Here is a 24,296-nt window from a genome sequence, read left to right as displayed (position 1 = left end):
ACAACTCGCTCTCTGTAACAGTATTCCTAATTCCAGTCCACGCTCACCAAGTCGTCATGGCCTAGTGGTTAGCATTTTTGCTTACCAATCCAAAGGACGGAGGATCGAACCCCGCCTCGAGCGACTTTGATTTTTCGTTCATCATTTCAATTTTCTATGTTCTAAACTTTCTCGTTGGGAGCAGATGGGCATCGAACCCAGAACCATTCGCTTACAAAGCGAACACCGTAACCAGTCAGCCACGGCCGCTCCCCATTACGTCTAATTTGCTTTTGCATGAAATTTCTAATTTTTCCAAAAATCATTATTTTTCCAAAAAATCATAGCTCGGCGACAGATTTTTTGACCATGTTTCTCTATGGCTAAAAAGTTGCGGGTTTTTGTCCCCTTAAAAATATCAAAAAAACTCGAAAATCAAAAAATACGTATTTTGGGAAATTGAGTGTTTGTAAAAAAAAGTTTATTTAAAAATCTGCAATTTTTTTTCCGTGTACCTATTTTTTTCTCAAAAGTCCTCAACAATACCTACAACTTTGCCGAAGACACCAAATTGATCAGAAAATTCACTCAAAAGTTACAGCTGTTTGAATATTTACAAACCATTTTTTGTATGGACAGCTGCCAAAATTGTATGCAGACTTGTATGGATGAACCAATGACACAACAAAGCTTATTTGGGTATAGGGAAGGCCCCACAAAATTTGAGCCAAATAAAAAAATACAAATAAAATCCATTTCTGGTTTTGGTACAGAATTGCTCAAATGAAAACTTGTAAAATGTCGTTTTGACAAGGACTGGAACAAAGAGCCTATATCTAAAAATATTTTTGAAGGATTTCTCAGGAAATTTTACGAAACATATTAAAAAATGGCCGGTTTTCATTAACAGATTTTCAAGATATGATTTTTGAAAATAAATTCTTGGATTTTCGACGCGCCGCGCGCGTAGTCGGAAAAAACGACAAAAACGGGGAAATTGTTTTTTCACTAAAACTGCGATAACTCGAAAATTTACTCAAATTGATAGCCAGCTATTTATTTTCTGGTAGAAAGCTTTTTTCCAAAAATTCACCACCCTAACTTGGCACGGACTTCGCCTCTTCGGTCCAATGTTCTTCAAAGGCACCGACAAATCCGTAAAACATTTACCACAAGAACGCCCTCGTGACGTTCATGCGTGACAACAGCGTTTTTTCTCAAAGCCAAACTGTTAACCTTCCTACGGTATTGGGGTCCTTTTCGGCCTTTTTGAAAATTAAATTTGCCATAACTTTTGCTATATACATGCTAGAGCCTTGAAATTTTCTGACATTAAATTTATAGTATAAATACACATTTCACAAAACAAATAAACCTCGGACGACCCCTAGGGGAGCGTCCATAAAAAAAGTTACTTTAAAGGTATTGGGGTCCTTTTCGACCCCAAACTTTAAAAAATCGGCAAAATCCATTTTTGACCGATTCCGGTTTTTGGTCACAAATGAAAGCTTAGAACGTCCCCTTTCCAAAACCGACCTGGAAAACCGGATTTGGTCACTGTGGTCACCGGGAATCGGCTACAACCGAAAAAAGGCCTTTTTGAGACCCCAACTTTGACGACCTGTATCTCCGGTAAATTTCAACCAATCAGGATGCTCCGGGTTGCATTCGACAGGTATATACCTGTACTTTGACCACAAATATTAATATCAGGGCCAGGTGACCTACCGGTTCCGGAAATCCGGAACATCCGAAAAGTTCATAATTTACTGTTTTTAACTTATATGTGATACCAATACTCTCATGATAGTTGAAATTGATCCATAAAACTTACTAAAAACACAATACACGATTGCCAGAACCACTCTGGAGTGTTAGTGGCCACTTCCGGGTAACCTTGAACCGGTTCCCGGGTACCCGATGAACGGCCAATTTGATTTTTTGTTGAAAACCCATCATGTTGCATATATATGCATATATATATCAAACTTCATGAAATTGAAAGATATGTCCATCTTTGATAATGCCGTTAATCGCTGAGCCATCCTGGCCAATCTGGAACCGGTTACCGGTGGCCCCTTGGGGACACTCCCGGAATATGAGAGAAACCCTATCATCCGACATATCAAACTTCATGAAATTGAAAGATATGTCAATCTACGGTCATGCCGTTGTTCGTTGACCCATTGTGACCAATCTGGAACCGGTTACCGGTGGCCCCTTGGGGACACTTCCGGAATATGAGAGAAACCCTATCATCCGACGTATCAAACATCATGAAATTGAAAGATATGTCAATCTACGGTCATGCCGTTGTTCGTTGACCCATTGTGACCAATCTGGAACCGGTTACCGGTGGCCCCTTGGGGACACTCCCGGAATATGAGAGAAACCCTATCATCCGACGTATCAAACTTCATGAAATTGAAAGATATGTCAATCTACGGTCATGCCGTTGTTCGTTGATTCATTGTGACCAATCTGGAACCGGTTACCGGTGGCCCCTTGGGGACACTCCCGGAATATGAGAGAAACCCTATCATCCGACGTATCAAACATCATGAAATTGAAAGATATGTCAATCTACGGTCATGCCGTTGTTCGTTGAACCAATGTGACCAATCTGGAACCGGTTACCGGTGGCCCCTTGGGGACACTCCCGGAATATGAGAGAAACCCTATCATCCGACATATCAAACTTCATGAAATTGAAAGATATGTCAATCTACGGTCATGCCGTTGTTCGTTGACCCATTGTGACCAATCTGGAACCGGTTACCGGTGGCCCCTTGGGGACACTCCCGGAATATGAGAGAAACCCTATCATCCGATGTATCAAACTTCATGTAATTGAAAGATATGTCAATCTACGGTCATGCCGTTGTTCGTTGACCCATTGTGACCAATCTGGAACCGGTTACCGGTGGCCCCTTGGGGACACTCCCGGAATATGAGAGAAACCCTATCATCCGACGTATCAAACATCATGAAATTGAAAGATATGTCAATCTACGGTCATGCCGTTGTTCGTTGACCCATTGTGACCAATCTGGAACCGGTTACCGGTGGCCCCTTGGGGACACTCCCGGAATATGAGAGAAACCCTATCATCCGACGTATCAAACTTCATGAAATTGAAAGATATGTCAATCTACGGTCATGCCGTTGTTCGTTGATTCATTGTGACCAATCTGGAACCGGTTACCGGTGGCCCCTTGGGGACACTCCCGGAATATGAGAGAAACCCTATCATCCGACGTATCAAACATCATGAAATTGAAACATATGTCAATCTACGGTCATGCCGTTGTTCGTTGAACCAATGTGACCAATCTGGAACCGGTTACCGGTGGCCCCTTGGGGACACTCCCGGAATATGAGAGAAACCCTATCATCCGACGTATAAAACTTCATAAATTTGAAAGATATGTCATGCCGTTGTTCGTTGATCCATTGTGGCCAATCTGGAACCGGTTACCGGTGGCCCGTTGGGGACACTCCCGGAATATGAGAGAAACCCTATCATCCGACATATCGGACTGAGCAAACGACCTAACCTTTAGGTTAGTCCGGGGCCAACATTTACTTCCCTTCCGACGGAAGGCGTGATCAGACAAATCTCGTCTCGAAAAACGCCACCGGAACCGTCTGGGATCGAACCCAGGGCGACTGGGTGAGAGGCAATCACGCTTATCCCTACACCACGGTTCCCGGTTACCGTTGGTTGACATATCATTCAATTTCATGAAGTTTGATGCGTCGGATGATAGGGTTTCTTTCATATTCCTGGAATGTCCCCAAGGGTCCACCGGGAACCAGTTCCAAAATTCCCAGAATGGATCAGCGAATAACGGCATGACCGTAGATTGACATATTTTTCAATTTCATAAAGTTTGATACGTCGGAAGATAGGGTTTCTCTCATATTCCAGAAGTGTCCCCAAGAGGCCACCAGTAACCGGTTCCAAATTGGCCAGGATAGGTCAGCGAACATTGACATAACCGTAGATTGACATATCTTTCAATTTCATGAATTTTCATATGTCGGATGATAGGGTTTATCTCATATTCCGAGAGTGTTCCCAAGGGGCCACCGATAACCGGTTCTTAATTGGCCTGAATGGGTCAACGAACAACGGCATGACCATAGATTGAAATATTTTTCAATTTCATGAAGTTTGATATGTCGGATGATAGGGTTTCTCTCATATTCCGGGAGTGTCCCCAAGGGGCCACCGGTAACCGGTTCCTGATTGGTCACTATGGGTCAACGAACAACGGCATGACCGTAGATTGACATATCTTTCAATTTCATGATGTTTGATACGTCGGATGATAGGGTTTCTCTCATATTCCGGGAGTGTCCCAAGGCCACCGGTAACCGGTTCCAGATTAGTCACAATGGGTCAACGAACAACGGCATGACCGTAGATTGACATATCTTTCAATTTCATGAAGTTTAATATGTCGGATGATAGGGTTTCTCTCATATTCCGGAAGTGTCCCCAAGGGGCCACCGGTAACCGGTTCCAGATTGGTCACAATGGGTCAACGAACAACGGCATGACCGTAGATTGACATATCTTTCAATTTCATGATGTTTGATACGTCGGATGATAGGGTTTCTCTCATATTCCGGGAGTGTCCCCAAGGGGCCACCGGTAACCGGTTCCAGATTGGTCACAATGGGTCAACGAACAACGGCATGACCGTAGATTGACATATCTTTCAATTTCATGAAGTTTAATATGTCGGATGATAGGGTTTCTCTCATATTCCGGAAGTGTCCCCAAGGGGCCACCGGTAACCGGTTCCAGATTGGTCACAATGGGTCAACGAACAACGGCATGACCGTAGATTGACATATCTTTCAATTTCATGATGTTTGATACGTCGGATGATAGGGTTTCTCTCATATTCCGGGAGTGTCCCCAAGGGGCCACCGGTAACCGGTTCCAGATTAGTCACAATGGGTCAACGAACAACGGCATGACCGTAGATTGACATTTCTTTCAATTTCATGATGTTTGATATGTCGGATGATAGGGTTTCTCTCATATTCCGGGAGTGTCCCCAAGGGGCCACCGGTAACCGGTTCCAGATTGGCCAGGATGGCTCAGCGATTAACGGCATTATCAAAGATGGACATATCTTTCAATTTCATGAAGTTTGATATGCAACATGATGGGTTTTCAATAAAAAATCAAATTGGCCGTTCATCGGGTACCCGGGAACCGGTTCCAAGTTACCCGGAAGTGGCCACTAACACTCCAGAGTGGTTCTGGCAATCGTGTATTGTGTTTTTAGTAAGTTTTATGGATCAATTTCAACTATCATGAGAGTATTGGTATCACATATACGTGAAAAACAGTAAATTATGAACTTTTCGGATGTTCCGGATTTCCGGAACCGGTAGGTCACCTGGCCCTGATATTAATATTTGTGGTCAAAGTACACGTATACACCTGTCGAATGCAACCCGGAGCATCCTGATTGGTTGAAATTTACCGGAGATACAGGTCGTCAAAGTTGAGGTCTCAAAAAGGCCTTTTTCCGGTTGTAGCCGATTCCCAGTGGCCACAGTGACCAAATCCGGTTTTCCAGGTCGGTATCGGAAAGGGGACGTTCTAAGCTTTCATTTGTGACCAAAAAAACCGGAATCGGTCAAAAACTGGATTTTTGTCGATTTTTTAAAGTTTGGGGTCGAAAAGGACCCCAATACCTTATGTGTGATTTTTTTTTAATACCAAGGGAAGGTTAATTAGAACTGCTGCAGATAAGCTCTCAGCTGTCGAAACGGAATGTTTGGGCACAGTAATCTTCTTCACTTTCAATTTCGTTTGCACGTCCAACTTTTAAGTCCACACTACCTTTTTGAGCGCTGGATGTGAGCCCAAAAAAGCATGCTTGAGAAATCAGTCTCATGCCCATATTGGTCTTCGGCTTGAGGATTCTTCACCACAAATCCAAGGCCTGTGCACGGCGTGCGATGCACGTGATGGCACATACTCACAAACTTTTGCAGCCCATTCATGAATCGGTGGAAGTCCCCCCTCAGTGACCCCGCGTGGCCATTGGCAAATTTGTTTATTGTGATGTTTCAATTTGTGTCCGAAAAATTTCTTCATGTCAATGGGGTCCGAAGGTCCGCGAAGTTATCGCAAAATCTTACCCCCGACAGGGCAATGTTGCGCGGCCGATTGGCAGCCGAGGATAAGCATAATGCATTGGGGTGTATGTTGGTCGATGATGTTTTTATTTTGAGCGAACATATTTGCTCGAGTTGCAACATGCCTTGATTATCTTGCAACATGATCTGAAAAGATTTATTTACAGAATTAGTTTTGAAGGTCCAGAAACTATGAGCAAATCTTTCTGTTATTTTGTTTCCAACCAACAATTTTGAAAATTTCATCATTTATGTTACTGATCTGCCCTACCTTAGCAGGAAAGTGGTTTCATAAAGAAAATAAAAAAACGGTTCTCCGTAACATTCCATGATGTCATAAATCAGTTTTTGGCCCAGTTTAAAACGGAAATCTTTTGTGGTCACCTAGCCACAAAAAAACGCACTTTCATCAGTGGCCACGCAAGAACGTCCATCATCGAAAAGACCTTTGCAAATATTTCATGCTCAACGGCTTAAGATTGGCGGCTCGATTACGGCCCAAAGACACTTTTCGCCTTCTGCTCCCGATGATGACGAACCCGCAGTTCGAAAAGTCGTGATTTACGCGCCAACGGTCGGACATTCTGGGCACCCCCCCTCAAGGGATTATGTGTGCGCCACGGTGTGTTGTGGCCTGCTTTATCAAACTTGACATCGATTTCACCTTATTTGGGATCACACGCGGCTGCAGAGTTACGATGACGGATCCTGGGTGCCGCTACTGCGTGTGCGCGCTCCATAAGTATGAATTATGACTGCTGCTGCGGCTACTTGACCTGGACCAGATTTGCGCGCGCATTTCTAAAGGTGCACACTGGGTCAATTTGATGATAATGTCTAAGTTTTATAAAGGAATTTATGATCGATTCAGTGTCCCTCAAAATTTCATAGATATTCAAAATAGCATTTTTATTTTTTTATTAACCAGTGTTGGTATTCTCGCCCTCTCCCGAGAAACATTCCTCTCTCTCGAGTTATCACCGCGAGTCCCGAGCTGCCGAGAGCAACTCACCGATTGCCCGTGCACTCCTGCGCTCACGAACCGGCTTGCTCGTGAGCCAGATTTGCTCGCGAGCAAGAAGTAAAACGAGTTGGTAACCCGCGTCGTTAGGATTCATAAGCCTGATAAACATATTGCTAGCTTGGAACAAACGGCTAGCATGAAACGCTCGCGAGCACTCGCGACGAGAGCGAGAGCAAGAACGAAAATAGGAGCGCGAGTGATGAGAGGAAAGTACTACAAGAACTCTCCCTTGGTCGCGAGCAATCAAAGCTTTCCTTCTTCTCACTCGAATTCCAACACTGATGTTAACATGACAAAATTATTTGCGCTTAAAAAACTATTTAGAAAAGCGGGTTATTTAGAAAGGTGGGTCCTAAAATTAAATTTAGATGTAACATTTTACTACACAAAACGATGAAGCTAATTCTTATAAAGGATTCTACTGGTGCTTACTTCTGCGTTAAGGCGGACCAGACAATGCCCAATGGCCTCGTAATTAGGCCTTCAAGTTCTCAACCATTCTGAAATCGACTCGATTTTTTTTTTGTAAGGGTATATCTCAGAAACTAATTGTCCAATTTTTGAAGTCTCAGAAAGAAAATTGTAAAAAAAATAAGTTAAGAATAAAAAAAAGAAAATTGAAAAATAAGCCTTAGAAAAATAATAGGAAGTTTTCTAAAAAAGAAAATTCCCTGTTCCTGAGGGGAACACCCGTGAAGAGTATCGGGGCCGGCATTTAAAAAGCGGATTCAGTGACAGTTTATTAATCAACTTAATGTTAACTTGTTAAGGTTAATGTTAACATTCCATAGGTTGTCTTGATAAGGTCCAGTTTGTGACGATACACTACCTTCCCTTTACTAAGCAATCGAAACCAGGAGGGAAAAGGTCACCAGTTGTGTTGGTCCGAGCCGGGATTTGAACCCCGATCTACCGTTTACGAGGCGGAAGTGTTATCACTGGGCTACGTGTCTCGGTCAAGTTTTCTCAGATTTTTAAAAATATTTTTCAGAGGTGGCATTCCATCATAAAACGGAAAATGTTGAAATTTCCATAAATTATAACCCAAAACAAAAGTTACTTTAACTCCAACAGGGTGCACTTTATCAAAAAATCGAAGCAGTTCTATTGCAAATTCAATTAGGGCTGTAATTTTTGTTTAGTTTCCGTTTTGCCATTTAAAAAAAAAATCATCAATCATACATTTTTCTGTCACGTTACACATAACGCTCACACGGAGTGATGTCACACGGAAATGCGTATAGAATAAGTATTGTTTTGGTTTTGGTTTTGGGTTTGGGTTTGGGTTTGGGTTTGGGTTTGGGTTTGGGTTTGGGTTTGGGTTTGGGTTTGGGTTTGGGTTTGGGTTTGGGTTTGGGTTTGGGTTTGGGTTTGGGTTTGGGTTTGGGTTTGGGTTTGGGTTTGGGTTTGGGTTTGGGTTTGGGTTAGGGTTAGGGTTTGGGTTTGGGTTTGGGTTTGGGTTTGGGTTTGGGTTTGGGTTTGGGTTTGGGTTTGGGTTTGGGTTTGGGTTTGGGTTTGGGTTTGGGTTTGGGTTTGGGTTTGGGTTTGGGTTTGGGCTTGGGTTTGGGTTTGGGTTTGGGTTTGGTTTGTTTTTGAATGTAATTGAATTGATTTATGGATATTTATTCCATTTAACAGTAAATTTTTACTATCTGGCTGTACTGTTATGAGATTTTAACACTTATTAGAAAACTATATATCAATACAAGGTGGTTCAATATTTTTTTTATTTTGATTACAAAAAACCCCAATAAATATGCATTTGACATTTCCGATAATTTTGGATTAAATGTCATTGTTTATACCATTTAATTATAAGTTTGTCCTTTTCCACCGTGTGACCTGACCAGATTTCGCTCAGTTTGCTCCACATACTGCTACCTCTTACCCACTGACACACACACACTACCCCGACCAAAATACTTATGTCAAAACTATATCATAATTACTTTATGATTTCTAACATATTTCTCTTGTCAGCGGTGATTGATTACCGAATGGGCGCGTGAGCCCGAAAACTGGATATTATTGTTTGGTGCAGGTTATATTCGCGCTCAATCTTTTCAGCTTTTTTCATCTATCTCTATTCTTTTTTTCAAAAGAGATCCAACGATTGAAAGACCTCAACCAGACAAAAAAATAAAGACCACGAGGGAGAGAACTCGATGATAATGGATCTTATCGTAATTAATCTGTGGTCGGTGGCACAACAACCCGGGTTGGAGCGCTATTCGGGCGAGGCCAAATGGAACGTGCGACGTTTATGCACTTCATCCAAACCGGAGTGTGCCCCAAAAAGTCAGGTGGAACGGGCACCACTCCTTTCAGGTTCAGGTCTCGGGTTGTTTGGGGGTATGGTAGCAGAAACTGAACTGAACACAGAAAAAATAGCATAGATATGGGGTTAAAGAAAGTCGCAAAGGTCGCTGGCAAGGTTTAGTCAGAGATAAATGAAACGGGAATAATAAAAAAAAATTAAAAATATATTGTAAACAAATTATTTTCAAAGAAAGCATGGTAACGTTAGTAAGGAATACCAAAAAACAAGAATTATAGCTGAAGCTGGAAAACCTTAGAAAGATCTCTTTGCCTGTGATATTCCCCCCGAACCGTATAAGTTGAATCAAATTTCGACCGATGTCCAAATTGTGGTAAAACAATCGCTTATGGCTACCGTCACAGACTCCGGCGGACGAAATCTCTACTCACCATTCAGCTTTGAGGCAACAACGCGTCCACCAATGGCATGATTACAGCGCCCAGATATGACGGAACCATTTATATGGCATTCGCTTCGATTGATATCTGTATTCGTTTTGTTTGCCCCGTCCCGGAGCCTGATTGAATGGACGCGGTTTCGGATTTCGGAATGATTTATTAATTGGTTCCGCGATGATAGAGTGAAACGAGGTGTGTTTGTTAGTTTTTTTTTTAAATCAAGCGTTCATTTCGGAATTGGCGAAAATTGTTAAACGTTATCACTATTGTAGTTGTACCGCTATAAATTTCTACTGGACACGCGCGCGGGTGTGTCCCCACTAAATTGACCTGGAAAGCATTCTACGGGGTTTGTATTCTTGCTTGTCTGCGCATAAGTTTTGGGGGGTCGAGCCGTATAAATGTTACAATGTAAATATATATAATGTGTATATATTGTCAGGACGAAAAAACGGAGATAAGTTAGTAAGTTGTAAGGATTTACTACTGCACTGCATCTTCTGCCTCCTCAGTCCACAAAAGTATGGGTCACACACAACGGAAGGACACTCCAGGAATAACTGCTCCTCTTTCGGCCGGAAACTTTGACACACAATCTCGTGGAGGATCTCCACGGTTCGGACGGCGAAAGGACTCCTAGACGACGTCTATGTAGTATTGTGGTTCCTGCTGTTCTCTTCGTATTTTTCGAACAGCTCCCGCCACTACCAGGGCTTCCAGGGTGAAGATTACTGCAGCAAAAACAATCATTACAATTACAAAAATTCAACTAGTCAAATATTGAAGTGACTCACAGGTGAACATGATGACCAGTTTCATCTCGGCGACGGTTTTCTCCATATTGGACTCGTCGTACTCGGTCGCGGACAGGACCGCCCGACGTACGACGGCCGATGCCTTCAGGGTGATCGTGCAGGTCTGGTAGATTTGGAGCAGCTTTTCCATGCGCTAGGAAATAGTTGTAAATAAATTTATTTTTTATTGTTTTGCGTGACACTACTTTGGTTTGTCAAAGCTGTCTTTGTTAAGGTATCGAAAATAAAACCTAACAATTTTAAATTAACAATTTAATGCCAAATTTCTCACATTTTACCTAAGATAACTTTCTTAAAGCAACACAACCAGCAAGTAAGTTTTTGGTGTTGTTCTTAAAAAATTGTACAAATTACCAAACCTATTTTGAAATAATTTTATTGATAAAATAGTTTAACATGTTGTTGTAAATGCCATTGTAGACATTACTTTATGGTATAAATATAAAATCATATCGATAATTTCAGCAATATTTTAAATATATATTCTAATATTTGAAAATTAACTCTATTTGTTGAATATTGTTAGGGGCCATCCGTAAACAACGAAGGACACTTTTTTTGAAATTTCATACCAACGCCGCCCCCTTTTGTGGACACTTCTCCATACATTTTTTTTGTATGGAGCGTGTACAATCTTCCACCCCTTAAGGGCTTTATATATATTCCTTAAGGGCTTTTTTATATATTCCAAACACCCAAAACCAAAAAATATAACGTGGATAGTCATAAATCGCTTCCAATCCATTGAGTGCCAAAAAGTTTACCATTTCCGAACCATGTTACATAAATTAAAGTTTTAAATATTTGAGCACAGTGAACGTTAACAATCAAATTTAGATGTTTTGTAAAACTCCCGTGTATAGTACCACAAAAAGTAAAACAAGATATTCTAAGAGATTTTTTCCCAATGATTTTAACATTTGGGTAATTCTCCGCCAACTCACACAGCAGTTGCCCCGACCCCTCTTCGATTTGCGTGAAACTTTGTCCTAAGGGGTAACTTTTGTCCCTGATCACGAATCCGAGGTCCGTTTTTTGATATCTCGTGACGGAAGGGCGGTACGACCCCTTCCATTTTTGAACATGTGAAAAAAGAGGTGTTTTTCAATAATTTGCAGCCTCAAACGGTGATGAGATAGAAATTTGGTGTCAAAGGGACTTTTGTGTGAAATTAGACGCCCGATTTGATGGCGTACTCAGAATTCCGAATAAACGTATTTTTCATCGAAAAAACACTAAAAAAGTTTTAAAAATTCTCCCATTTTCCGTTACTCGACTGTAAAAAATTTTGGAACATGTCATTTTATGGGAAATTTAATGTACTTTTCGAATCTACATTGTCCCAGAAGGGTCATTTTTTCATTTAGAACAAAATTTTTCATTTTAAAATTTCGTGTTTTTTCAAACTTTGCAGGGTTATTTTTTAGAGTGTAACAATGTTCTACAAAGTTGTAGAGCAGACAATTACAAAAATTTTGATATATAGACATAAGGGGTTTGCTTATAAACATCACGAGTTATCGCGATTTTACGAAAAAAAGTTTTGAAAAAGTTGGTCGTCATCGATCATGGCCGTTCATGGTCACCCGCGACAGACACGGACGACGAAACAAAGAGAAACGCAAAAGTAACTTTTTCAAAACTTTTTTCGTAAAATCGCGATAACTCGTGATGTTTATAAGCAAACCCCTTATGTCTATATATCAAAATTTTTGTAATTGTCTGCTCTACAACTTTGTAGAGCATTGTTACACTCTAAAAAATAACCCTGCAAAGTTAGAAAAAACACGAAATTTTAAAATGAAAATTTTTGTTCTAAATGAAAAAATGACCCTTCTGGGACAATGTAGATTCGAAAAGTACATTAAATTTCCCATAAAATGACATGTTCCAAAATTTTTTACAGTCGAGTAACGGAAAATGGGAGAATTTTTAAAACATTTTTAGTGTTTTTTTCGATGAAAAATACGTTTATTCGGAATTCTGAGTACGCCATCAAATCGGGCGTCTAATTTTACATAAAAGTCCCTTTGACACCAAATTTCTATCTCATCACCGTTTCAGGCTGCAAATTGTTGAAAAACTCCTTTTTTTTCGCATGTTCAAAAATGGAAGGGGTCGTACCGCCCCTCCGTCACGAGATATCAAAAAACGGACCTCGGTTTCGTGATCAGGGACAAAAGTTACCCCTTAGGACAAAGTTTCACGCAAATCGAAGAGGGGTCGGGGCAACTTTTCCCGATTTCGTGTGAGTTGGTAGAGAATTACCCATTTTAAAAAAGTTCTCATTGCTTGTTTTGGCGGGACCGTGGTGTAGGGGTAAGCGTGGTTGCCTCTCACCCAGTCGTCCTGGTTTGATCCCAGAAGGTCCCGGTGGCAAATTTTGAGACGAGATTTGTCTGATCACGCCTTCCGTCGGACAGGGAAGTAAATGTTGGTCCCGGTCTAACCTAGTGGTTAGGTCGTTAGCTCAGTCCAGGTGCAGGAGTCGTCTCCCTGGGTCCTGGCTCGGTGGAGTCGCTGGTAGGCAGTTGGACTAACAATCCAAAGGTCGTCAGTTCGAATCCCGGGGTGGATGGAAGCTTAGGTGTAAAAAGAGGTTTGCAATTGCCTCAACAATCAAGCCTTCGGACACCTAGTTTCGAGTAGGAATCTCGCAATCGAGAACGCCAAGGCAATGCTGTAGAGCGAATAATTTGATTTGATTTTTGCTTGTTTTGGAAGATAATGTACTTACATTTTTGAATACATTTTATTCATTTATTATTTATTTTTTCATCATCAACAAAAGGTTGGGTCAAATGGACGAGAGGTCGAAAGACATAAGGTCGATCAGACAAACGGTTGACAGTGGACAAAAGGTCGAATGGGCAAACGGTTGAAAGGACAAAACGTCAAAAATAAGTTATTTTTTATCAAATTGAGTTCTATAAAACCATTTTGAATTATATTGACGGAAAAAACTCAAACTGCTGCATCTTTAAAATTTTGAATTCAGGCATTTCATTTTCAGGAACTGCTCATGTTTGAAAGAATGAAAACCCACCAAAATTAATACTGAAACATTTTTTTTATTTAGCCATAATTAACATTTTTTTAAAGTTTCCTGCTTTAAAAAATACAAAAATCAAAAACCTGCGAGTTAAAATGATAAACAAAAACTAACTTAATCCACCTATGTGGTTGATGCCTTCCTCATTTTCAGGGCTGTGGAGTCGGAGTCGGAGTCGGAGCCGGAGTCAGTGGAGTCGGGTCTTTTTGGGAACCTAGAGTCGGAGTCGGAGTCGGAGTCGTCAAAACTCGAACAGCTGGAGTCGGAGTCGGAGCCGGAGTCCGCTAAATTTTATGAGCTGGAGTCGGAGTCGGAGTCGGAGCCGAAGATTTCTGATAACCCGGAGTCGGAGTCGGAGCCGGAGTTATCTTAAATTCAACAAAAATATGTTTTTTTACTGTTCAGTATTACCTATATAACAGCTTACAAAAAAACGAAACGAAACTATTGGCACTACGCCCCCGGGACATGGCCTTCCTCTAACGTGGGATTTCTGCTCCAGCGCCTCTGACGAGACAGGAGAAACCGGGACCGACGTTTTACTTCACCATCCGATAGAAGCTCAGTGGATAAGGCGGGAATCGAACCCGCGTCGCATAGCATCATCGGGATCGGCAGCCGAAGCCGCTACCCCTGCGCCACGAGGACCGCACTAATATACAAAACAACTTATATTTTCAATTGATTTATCATGCCATTATGTATTTGAAGCTTTTCATTGTGATTGAAAACCTCTAATTGTGTTATTATTATAGTGTAATTAAATGATAACCTCTTACCCAAGTATGTAGTATCATAATTCAAAAAATAATAAAAAAAATATTGGTTATGTAGTCAGGCTATATTTATGATCACTTTCAATTCGAATTTGACCAAATTTCATCCAGTTATTTCTGAAAAAAGTACACACAAAGTCATCTTTTACCCCGATAGCAAATGTCTTAGGTATACTATTTTGATATTCAGTGCAAAAATGAACTAATAAAAAAATGTATCGAACAAAATATAGGATTTTAATTTATTTTTTAAATATTATAAACAAAAACACATAATCAAAATATTATCAACTGGTACGAATTTTCTCATACTGTATGTCTTACGCCAATATGACGAAAGGTGATAATCATTGCAAATCAATGTACCTTAAAAAAAATGAAATATTTGTGACCTAGAAAATATTTTACTTGTGGATATTTGTTTTTTATTATATTTTAAGTTTTTTCATATATTTTGATGGAGGCGCAAGATCATCCATAAAGCTTCGTTTTAGGTGAAGATTCACGAAGTATCGTGCACCTCCTTTTTAAAGTATTTAAAATTTTAAAATTAAAATAAATTAAAAATTTCCAGGTTAAAATAATTTTCTATGTCACAGATATTTGAAAAGGACATCTTAAGCGTCCTTTCCACGAAGAAATTGTTTAGATACATTGATTTGCAATAATAATCTCCTTCAGCCATGGCGCGATGTCCATGTACGTCTTAAAAAAAAAACAAAAAAAAGTTTCGTTTAAAATTGTCATTTAAAAAACAAGGTGCCTCCCAAGTAACATTTTTAAACCAACTAGCCACCACCAAGTTTTATTAAGGTTTTATTGTAGCATCTTGGGTCTCGTGGCGCAGGGGTAGCGGCTTCGGCTGCCGATCCCGATGATGCTATGAGACGCGGGTTCGATTCCCGCCTTATCCACTGAGCTTCTATCGGATGGTGAAGTAAAACGTCGGTCCCGGTTTCTCCTGTCTCGTCAGAGGCGCTGGAGCAGAAATCCCACGTTAGAGGAAGGCCATGCCCCGGGGGGCGTAGTGCCAATAGTTTCGTTTTCGTTTTTTGTAGCATCTTGATTGCTTAATAGTTTTATTTGGGCATTCACCGCAACCAACAAGCAAGAGCTCATTAATAGGTTCTAACAAGGTTTTTTGCCTCGGACATAAAATCGGGAGAAAATAAAAGCCGACTGGCTTTCAATAAGGTTTTATGAAAGTTTTAATAGAGGCTTGAACACCAGATGGCAATGCCATGCCAAACGGTTTTATCGCATGCTTTGTTAAAACCAAGGGTGTTGTAGCTGTCAAGTGCCATTAGGCATGCAAAAAGCTCACATAAAACCATAAGCTCCTAATAGAGCATTTATCGCGGCCAAAAAGCAGTGCATAAATATGGCGCTAAACGCGTGCTCTGATTGAATATGATTGACCGCCATCTTGGCAGAAAAAAAAATAAAATCATAAATTTGATGAAAACACACAATTATGATGAATTTGTGACATCGTTAGCATAGCCACAGAAGTTCAAACATAATTTGAACATTTTTTGCAAAGATTTGCAACACAATATTTTTTAACATTAAAAACTATGATTACAAAATAATGATTTTTGATGAAGCGAGTTGATTTTTTTTGGCTCTATCTCCCCTACAATCATCAATAAAATTTTAACCGCAGCTGAATTTGAGCCACCAATTTCGAAAAATATGGTTTGAAATTATTTCAATTACCTCCAATATCTATCATATCATCATCACCATTTTTGACAACCATCTCCATAATTTCATTTGGCAAGACGAAGACTCATTTTTTTGCCAGAATAAAATCTGTTTGTCATAAGACGCATGAAGACGTATGAAATGTCATTTTCCCTAACTCCTAACAAGGTTTTAACAAAGGCTTTATCAAGGCTTTAAGGACGTTGTTAGGATTTCGTTGTAAAGCCTTGAACTCCTATGTGGGTTTTATAAATAGGCCGTAACAACCTTTTGCGGAGGTCCTTTTGGGTTTTAAGTGAGGTTTATCGGGGTTCTGGGGAGGCTGTTACGACTTGGTGGTTTTAATGTTGGTTTTGGCTGATAGGTTTTATAGTGGTTGTGACAGCTTTGATAAAGCTTAAAATGTTACTTGGGCTGTCACGGTGCTTCTTACAAATGTCAGCCTGAAAGTGAGCAAATTGAATTTTAATGTTCAATAGATCATTAAGGCGAGATTTCTTTTAGTTATGCATTCAAAAATAACAATTTAGTATTTAAATGTATTAGCTTTGAAAAAATATTTTCAAATTTGAGGTTAATCAAGTAAATCCAAATTTACTTACAAAACTGTTCTTCTCAAAATACCTCTAAAACTTAAGATATTTTTCGATTTCTGTTTCCATAACGTATAAAACTTGTAACCTAGAAACTTTTTTCCGTTTATTTACTTTACTTTACTTTTACTTAACTTATTTTTCTTGAGACAAAAAAAAAAAACATGACGCTTAAAGAGTATTTAAATAATCCTATTTATTAATGTTTTATAAATAATTAACTAATAATAGTTAACTAACTTTTGAAACATTTAAAAACTTGTGGAGTCGGAGTCGGAGTCGGAGCCAACCATTTGTTGAAAGCTGGAGTCGGAGTCGGAGTCGGAGTCAGCTAGAGTTGGTAGGGCGGAGTCGGAGTCGGAGTCGGAGTCGGAGCCAACCATTTGTTCAAAGCCGGAGCCGGAGTCGGAGTCGGAGTCAGCTAATCTGAGAAAGCCGGAGTCGGAGTCGGAGTCGGAGTCGTTTGACATATGACCCGACTCCGCAGCCCTGCTCATTTTTAATATAAGTGGTTTGCCAGCTATTTTTTTTAGATCCAGAAAAATAAGTACACAGATATAACTTAAGACAGGGTTGCCAAATCATCAATGTTATGGACTCGTTGGAAAGGGTTTTTGATTACCTAACCAACGATATGTCGGATGATGAATCCAAACATCGTTTACATGCATTTAAGTGAGATCCGGCTTCAAAAAAGTACATAAATATCACTTAAGTGGTCATAGCTCGAGACAGGGTTGCCAGATCTTCAATGTTGTGGACTCTTTGGAAAGGTCTTTCGATTACCTAACCAACGATGGGTCGGATGATGGATCCGGATATCTTTTACATGCATATAAATGAGATTCGGCTTCAAAAAAGTACATAAAAATCACTTAAGTGGTCATAACTCGAGACAGGGTAGCCAGATCTTCAATGTTGTGGACTCGTTGGAAAGGTCTTTCGATTACCTAACCAACGATGGGTCGGATGATGGATCCGGATATCGTTAACATACTTTTAAGTGAGATCCGACTTCAAAAAAGTACATAAATATCACTTAAGTGGTCATAGCTCGAGACAGGGTTGCCAGATCTTCAATGTTGTGGACTCTTTGGAAAGGTCTTTCGATTACCTAACCAACGATGGGTCGGATGATGGATCCGGATATCTTTTACATGCATATAAATGAGATCCGGCTTCAAAAAAGTACATAAAAATCACTTAAGTGGTCATAACTCGAGACAGGGTAGCCAGATCTTCAATGTTGTGGACTCTTTGGAAAGGTCTTTCGATTACCTAACCAACGATGTGTCGGATGATGGATCCGGACATCGTTTACATACATTTAATTGAGATCCGACTTCAAAAATGTATATAAATATCACTTAATTGATCATAACTCGAGACAGGGTTGCCAGATCTTCAATGATAAGGACTCGTTGAAAAGGGTTTTTGATTACCAAACCAACAATGTGTCGGATGCTGGATCCGAACATCATTTACATACATTTAATTGAGATCCGGCTTCAAAAAAGTACATAAATATCACTTAAGTGGTCATAGCTCGAGACAGGGTTGCCAGATCTTCAATGTTGTGGACTCTTTGGAAAGGTCTTTCGATTACCTAACCAACGCTGGGTCGGATGATGGATCCGGATATCTTTTACATGCATATAAATGAGATCCGGCTTCAAAAAAGTACATAAATATCACTTAAGTGGTCATAACTTGAGACAGGGTTGCCCGATCTTCAATGATGTGGACTCGTTGGAAAGGTCTTTCAATAACCTAACCAACGATGTGTCGGATGATGGATTCGGACATCGTTAACATACTTTTAAGTGAGATCCGACTTCAAAAAAGTACATAAATATCACTTAAGTGGTCATAGCTCGAGACAGGGTTGCCAGATCTTCAATGTTTTGGACTCATTGGAAAGGTCTTTCGATTACCTAACCAACGATGGGTCGGATGATGGATCCGGATATCTTTTACATGCATATAAATGAGATCCGGCTTCAAAAAAGTACATAAATATCACTTAAGTGGTCATAACTCGAGACAGGGTTGCCAGATATTCAATGTTGTGGACTCGTTGGAAAGGTCTCTCGATTATCTAACCAACGATGGGTCGGATGATGGATCCGGACACCGTTTACATACATTTAAGTGAGATCCGGCTTCAAAAAAGTGCATACATATCACTTAAGTGGTCATAACTCGAGACAGGGTTGCCAGATCTTCAATTATGTGGACTCGTTGGAAAGGTTGTAACCTATCGCTTGTACATAGTACGATCTCTGGTCACAATGCTTCGCATCATCCTGTCAAACTGAACCGTAGGGACAAGTTAGGATAACATACAAAACATGGTATCCCTATTCCTAAAACGGTTAGCACGACTCACATCTCTTTGAGCAATTTTCGAAATACGCAAGAACAAAGACTTAAAATTAATAAAAGGGACTTCGTCATTTTGAATCGTCCTCATTTGCCGCTACCGACCAGAGTCCGTTACACATACTCTGGTCAAACGAAGAAATTGTGAACGTTTTGTAATTTAAAGTGCTGTGAATATCTGTTATTTGTACCCAGCATTCCTGTAGCCGGCGATTGAGGCGATTGTATTTTATTGAGTCGTGTCTAATTAGTGTCTTAATTGTTAATTGTAGTGTCAGGGAGTTGGTCCCAACCCGCACCATCCAAACTAACCGTCAAGGACCGCGCTCTACGTCAAAAGTGGTCGTTTGGTTGGTGGTGCAAGGAGGTAACAAAAATGTGGTAAATATCCAAAATCAAAACGTTAAAGCTAGAACAAGTTATTAGAGATGAACTCCTTTCTCAGAACCTCCAAGTTGGCAGAGCGCGCCAACCCGAGAATCTGTTAGAGCGCAATGGCGGAGTCCATCCGGTGAGTTCATTGTTACCACTGTTACACAAAGCACAAGTACTAAAACAAGCCTTAAACACTGTACAGGTTTTTTTCTACCAAAGACAAAGACACAAAACCAAAGACACCAAAACCGTTGCTGCGCCAGGCCTGGCCGGAGGAAGATCCTCCGACTTGACTCGACCACCGCGGGATACACTAGAACACACGAACACACACACACATGGTTAGGTTAGTTTTAAAACGACGAAAAACAATAAATTAGGACAGTTAAATGCAATAAACATGACTTTTTTCCATAACCCAAAGCGACGATCTTTTGTGATTCTTTTTGCCAGGACAGTGCGATTAGCTGAATCGAACCAGGATTGTGAAAGGGTAGGAACAATTCTCCTTCCCCACGTCAAATGTGAGCAGTTGCAGATCATTACATCTCTCTCTCATCTCCAAGAGTCTCAAGTTCTGGTTTTTATTTAATTTTTAATTAATGAACTAGTGGTGGTAATTGCCCCCTAGTTCGTTATTAAAAGGTCTCTCGATTACCTAACCAATGATGGGTCGGATGATGGATCCGGACATCGTTTACATGCATATAATTGAGATCCAGATATATGTGAAAACACATTTTTATACATAACTTTTGAACTACTTATCGAAACTTCAAACAATTCAATAGCGATGTATGGGACCCTAAACCAAGTCGAATACAACTGGTTCGATCAAAATCGGTTCAGCCAGTGCTGTGAAAACTTGGCAAGATTTTTGAACACATACATACATACACACACACACACATACACACACACAGACATTTGTTCAGTTTTCGATTCTGAGTCGATATGTATACATAAAGGTGGGTCTTTGAGCTTTTAATAAAAAGTTAATGTTTAGAGCAGGATTATAGCCTTACCTCAGTGAGGAAGGCAAAACAGTATATGTGGGTGCTCAAACCAATCTCTAACATGTTTGCCAATTTACATGTGTGTTACAGTAACCCCTTAAAATAAATTGAAGTCATGTTTGCATTTTTTATTTAAAAACGTCATGTTAACAAAATCTTCATGTTCAAAATAACGGAAAAAATAACAAATTAAACTTAAACAAAAAAACACAATTTCTGAAAATGTGCGTGCCTAAAACCTATTTCTCGGGGTAACCATTCAATTAATTTAATAATGTTTGAAAATCTTTGACTAAGGAATTTTAATTACATTCTCACTATGAACCGTTTGTCCTTCGACCTTCTGTCTTTCGACCCTTTGCCTAACATCTCGCCAATTGGTATTAGTCAAGCTCACTGATGGCTCATCAGAGTGGTTAATTCTAGTAATTTCGATGATCCTTTTTTGAAATTTTGCCTAAGAGAGAACAATCATAAGTCAAAAAAAAATTTTTTTTGAAATTGATCATCTTAAACTTTAAACTTGTTGTTATGCATTTATGTTGTGTAGTTTTATTTTACTTTGTAAGTTTTATTGAAAATCCGCGACCTCTTATCTTTATATTTTGCTTGTTTTAAGTTTAAGTATTTTTCTAGTCACTGTTCGATTGTGTGCATCTTGTTTTTACTATTTCTATTCTGATTGATTTGCGGTAAGGCAAAGTTGTGGTTTATTGTTATGACAATCCAGAAATACTACGAATAATGAGGAAAGGCCATAAAATCACTCGAAAAATTAATTCTCAACTAGACTTCCTAGACCCACCTTCATGTATACCTATCAACTCAGAATCAAAGCAAATGTCTGTGTGGTTGTCATTCGATTATCTCGACAATTGACTGAACCGATTTTGTCCGTTTTGGCGTCATTCGATCCGTCTTGGGGTCCCATAGGTCGCTATTAAAAAAATATTATTATTATTATAATTTATTATTGACACTTTACCATAATTTAGTATTAAAAATTATGCAGATTAGTTAAGGGGTTACATACATGTATATTGGCAAAAAAGTCAGAGGTTAGTATGAGCACGCACTTCAACTTTATTCAAATTCTTTTTTCATGGCATTAAAATATACATTTTCACCTACTTTCAAAACTAATTTGAAGATATTTGGTTGCATCGTTGCCGAGGTATAGCAATTTTAAGTTAGCAGTTTCAAAAAACGGGTGCCACGATATCTCAACACAGTCTTGACCAAATCGGCTCAAAATTTTGGTGAATACTCGTTAAACCGATTTCGTGTGCATGACGAAGACCGATTTTCAAAAAGTTTATTTAAAAAAAAGATAAAAATATTTTTGTGTTTTTCATATTAAAAACCCGTTTGTTTCTGATTTTTGTATTTTTTAAAAAAGCTAATTTTAAAAATTGGGCTTCGTCATGCACACGGGATACATCTTGAGAGTCTTCGCCTAAAATTTCAGCCAATTTGGTCCATCCCATATCGAGATATCGTGGCACCCGTAAATCAACTCGGGGTTTAGAGAAAAACGCCAACAAAGTTTGATAGCCCGCTTTGCGCATGGCAAAATTTTGAACTTAAATCGTCTCTTACTCAGTTTAATCATTAAATATCTTCATGAATCTTTCAGGAGTGATTAAAAATCATGTTTTGAGTGGATTTATCAAATAATCTGTAATGTAAAATTTAGTGATTTTCTACATGTATGTAACCCCTTAAGTACTTCAAAAGCTATGCTAAAAAACGATTTGAATAAAAGTCTGGAAGATTGTAAAAAGGGTGGTTTTTGTAAGAAAACTCGTCATGCTATACTTTCTCAGAAAGTTATTTAAAAGACCTTTCCAATGCGTCCAAGACATTGAAGATCTGACAACCCTATCAAAAGTTATAACCATTTATGTGTTATTTACGCACTTTTTAGAGGCCAGATCTCAGATATTTTGATAAAAACGTTGTCCGAATCTCCTATCGTTGGATAGGTATTCAAAAGAGCTTTCCAACGCGTCCAAAACATTGAAGATCTGACAACCCTATCAAAAGTTATAAGCACTCAAATGTTATTTAAGCACTTTTTGGATTTTGGATAGCACCCTTTAAATGTGAGGAAGGCGCCAACCACTGAGGGTGGATTAAGTAACGTTTTTAGTAACATTTTTTAAGAAAAAAACGATCTTTGATCCTTCAATTTAAAAAATATATACGTGATTTAGTGGACCAAAACTGCCGACTTTAAGGACTTTACAAACGTTTTTAATTGTGACAATTTATAATAATTTTTTAAATGAAATTTGATTCGCAATCAAAAAGTAATTTTGTCAGATATTTGTTAAAAGTACACCATTTTTGAGTTAAATTTCAGGTAAAATTTATTTTAAAAAAGAAATATTATAAATGACGTTCAGCCTCTTCCATCTTAGATATTATTATTTTATGCGAAATGCTACGAAAATCTTTAGAACTTTTGATTACACTGTTAATTTCCTTTGGTTACTGTGATATTCATTTTTTGATGGGTTGTCTAATTTTCGCTTTATTTTTGATACTTTTACGAATAATTCATCTTTTTAGAAAAATATTTGATCAAAAGCTAAAAAACACGACTGTAGTTTCAAAGGGACTCAAATCTTTTTTATTCATGAAAGTTTTTTTTAACATTGAATATCGTATCAGGACTTTTCACAATGTTGTTAATTGTATTGCTATTGTTCAATTGCATTTATACAAATCGTTCATAAATCATGAATATTTAATTTAAAAAACATTTTTATTTTAATATTCTTTAATTGATTTTTTTAGAAATCAAAAATGTTCTGCATATGAGTAGCAATTTTTTGGTCCTATATTGACAAAATTACCATCAACAAAAAAAAACAAAACTTCCACCTACCTTTGCCACTCCGATGATAAGCATTAGCGAAAGAAAGTTGTACAAAACCAGCAGTACAAATATCGGTTCCACTAAAATTAAACAAACATTTTTTTCAACAATCCTTTTGCAAATAATTCCTCAACTCACCATCGTAGCATCCGATGTCCCTGTCCAGCTCGCTAATCCGGGCACATGCCAGCAGTGCCGACGCTACTTTGAACGAGACGAAAATCTCCCCGAACGCAATGAAGTAACTCCAGGTGTAGTAATTACATACGGCACAACGCATTTTGAACTCCTCGGAATGGACTAACCGAAAATCTACTTGAAAGGCTACAGATTGCTTCTAAATTTACGAACTTTTTCTACCTTAAATTGACAAATAAATGCTACTGCTAGTCTGGAAGAAGGAAAAATTTCACCCTTCAGAAGGAAGGTGTCCTGTTTGGGTTCTTCACCCCCACCAGACGCAAAACAAACCATTTGACAGGACGAATCATGGCTCTCGTGGGCGGACATGCGCATTTGTTCCAGGACGTTCGTTCTCCGACGTGACACCTAGATTGCGCCCCGTCCGTCCGTAATGAAATCGCTGAAAAGGGGGAAATTTATGGCGCCAAAGATGCCGCCGAACCCGATAGCTGGCCATCACCGTGGAGTACGACTACCTGTCCACCGGTGGACGGTAATCGTGATCCTGGGATCGCAGGTTGCTGCCGGTCAGAGCTGCTGACCGCGGTGGTGGTTACAGTATCGGCTGAGGACCGGCCCCGGTAGAAGGCCGATTTGGTAATTGGAATTTACAACGACGTTGGT

At 39.4% G+C, this 24,296-nt stretch overlaps 1 protein-coding gene across 1 annotated transcript; it reads right to left on the bottom strand.

Annotated features, from left to right (window-relative positions):
- Positions 1 to 10,086: 10,086 nt before the first annotated feature.
- On the bottom strand, positions 10,087 to 23,970 carry LOC6039688. Its single transcript, XM_001849194.2, has 4 exons — positions 23,628 to 23,970; positions 23,499 to 23,569; positions 10,684 to 10,837; positions 10,087 to 10,620 (listed from the first exon to the last, which is right to left on the bottom strand). Exons 1-4 carry the CDS (start codon positions 23,767 to 23,769, stop codon positions 10,526 to 10,528), a joined length of 462 nt encoding a protein of 153 aa, XP_001849246.1. The 5' UTR covers positions 23,770 to 23,970; the 3' UTR covers positions 10,087 to 10,525.
- Between the last annotated feature and the right edge of the window lie 326 nt (positions 23,971 to 24,296).

This window comes from Culex quinquefasciatus, chromosome 3, assembly GCF_015732765.1.
Source record: "Culex quinquefasciatus strain JHB chromosome 3, VPISU_Cqui_1.0_pri_paternal, whole genome shotgun sequence".
In the NCBI taxonomy this organism is placed as follows: domain Eukaryota; kingdom Metazoa; phylum Arthropoda; class Insecta; order Diptera; family Culicidae; genus Culex; species Culex quinquefasciatus.
Note: the sequence above shows the minus strand (reverse complement) of the source record. Positions and strands in the feature narration are given on the sequence as shown.

What these genes read in the sequence shown, in the direction of transcription:
- LOC6039688 (XM_001849194.2), bottom strand. Translation starts at nt 23,769, where the DNA reads ATGCGTTGTGCCGTATGTAATTACTACACCTGGAGTTACTTCATTGCG. An exon ending in TTATCATCGGAGTGGCAAAG is followed by an intron (nt 10,838 to 23,498) that starts GTAGGTGGAAGT and finishes ACTATTTCCTAG; the next exon opens with CGCATGGAAAAGCTGCTCCA. An exon ending in ACTGGTCATCATGTTCACCT is followed by an intron (nt 10,621 to 10,683) that starts GTGAGTCACTTC and finishes TTTTTGCTGCAG; the next exon opens with TAATCTTCACCCTGGAAGCC.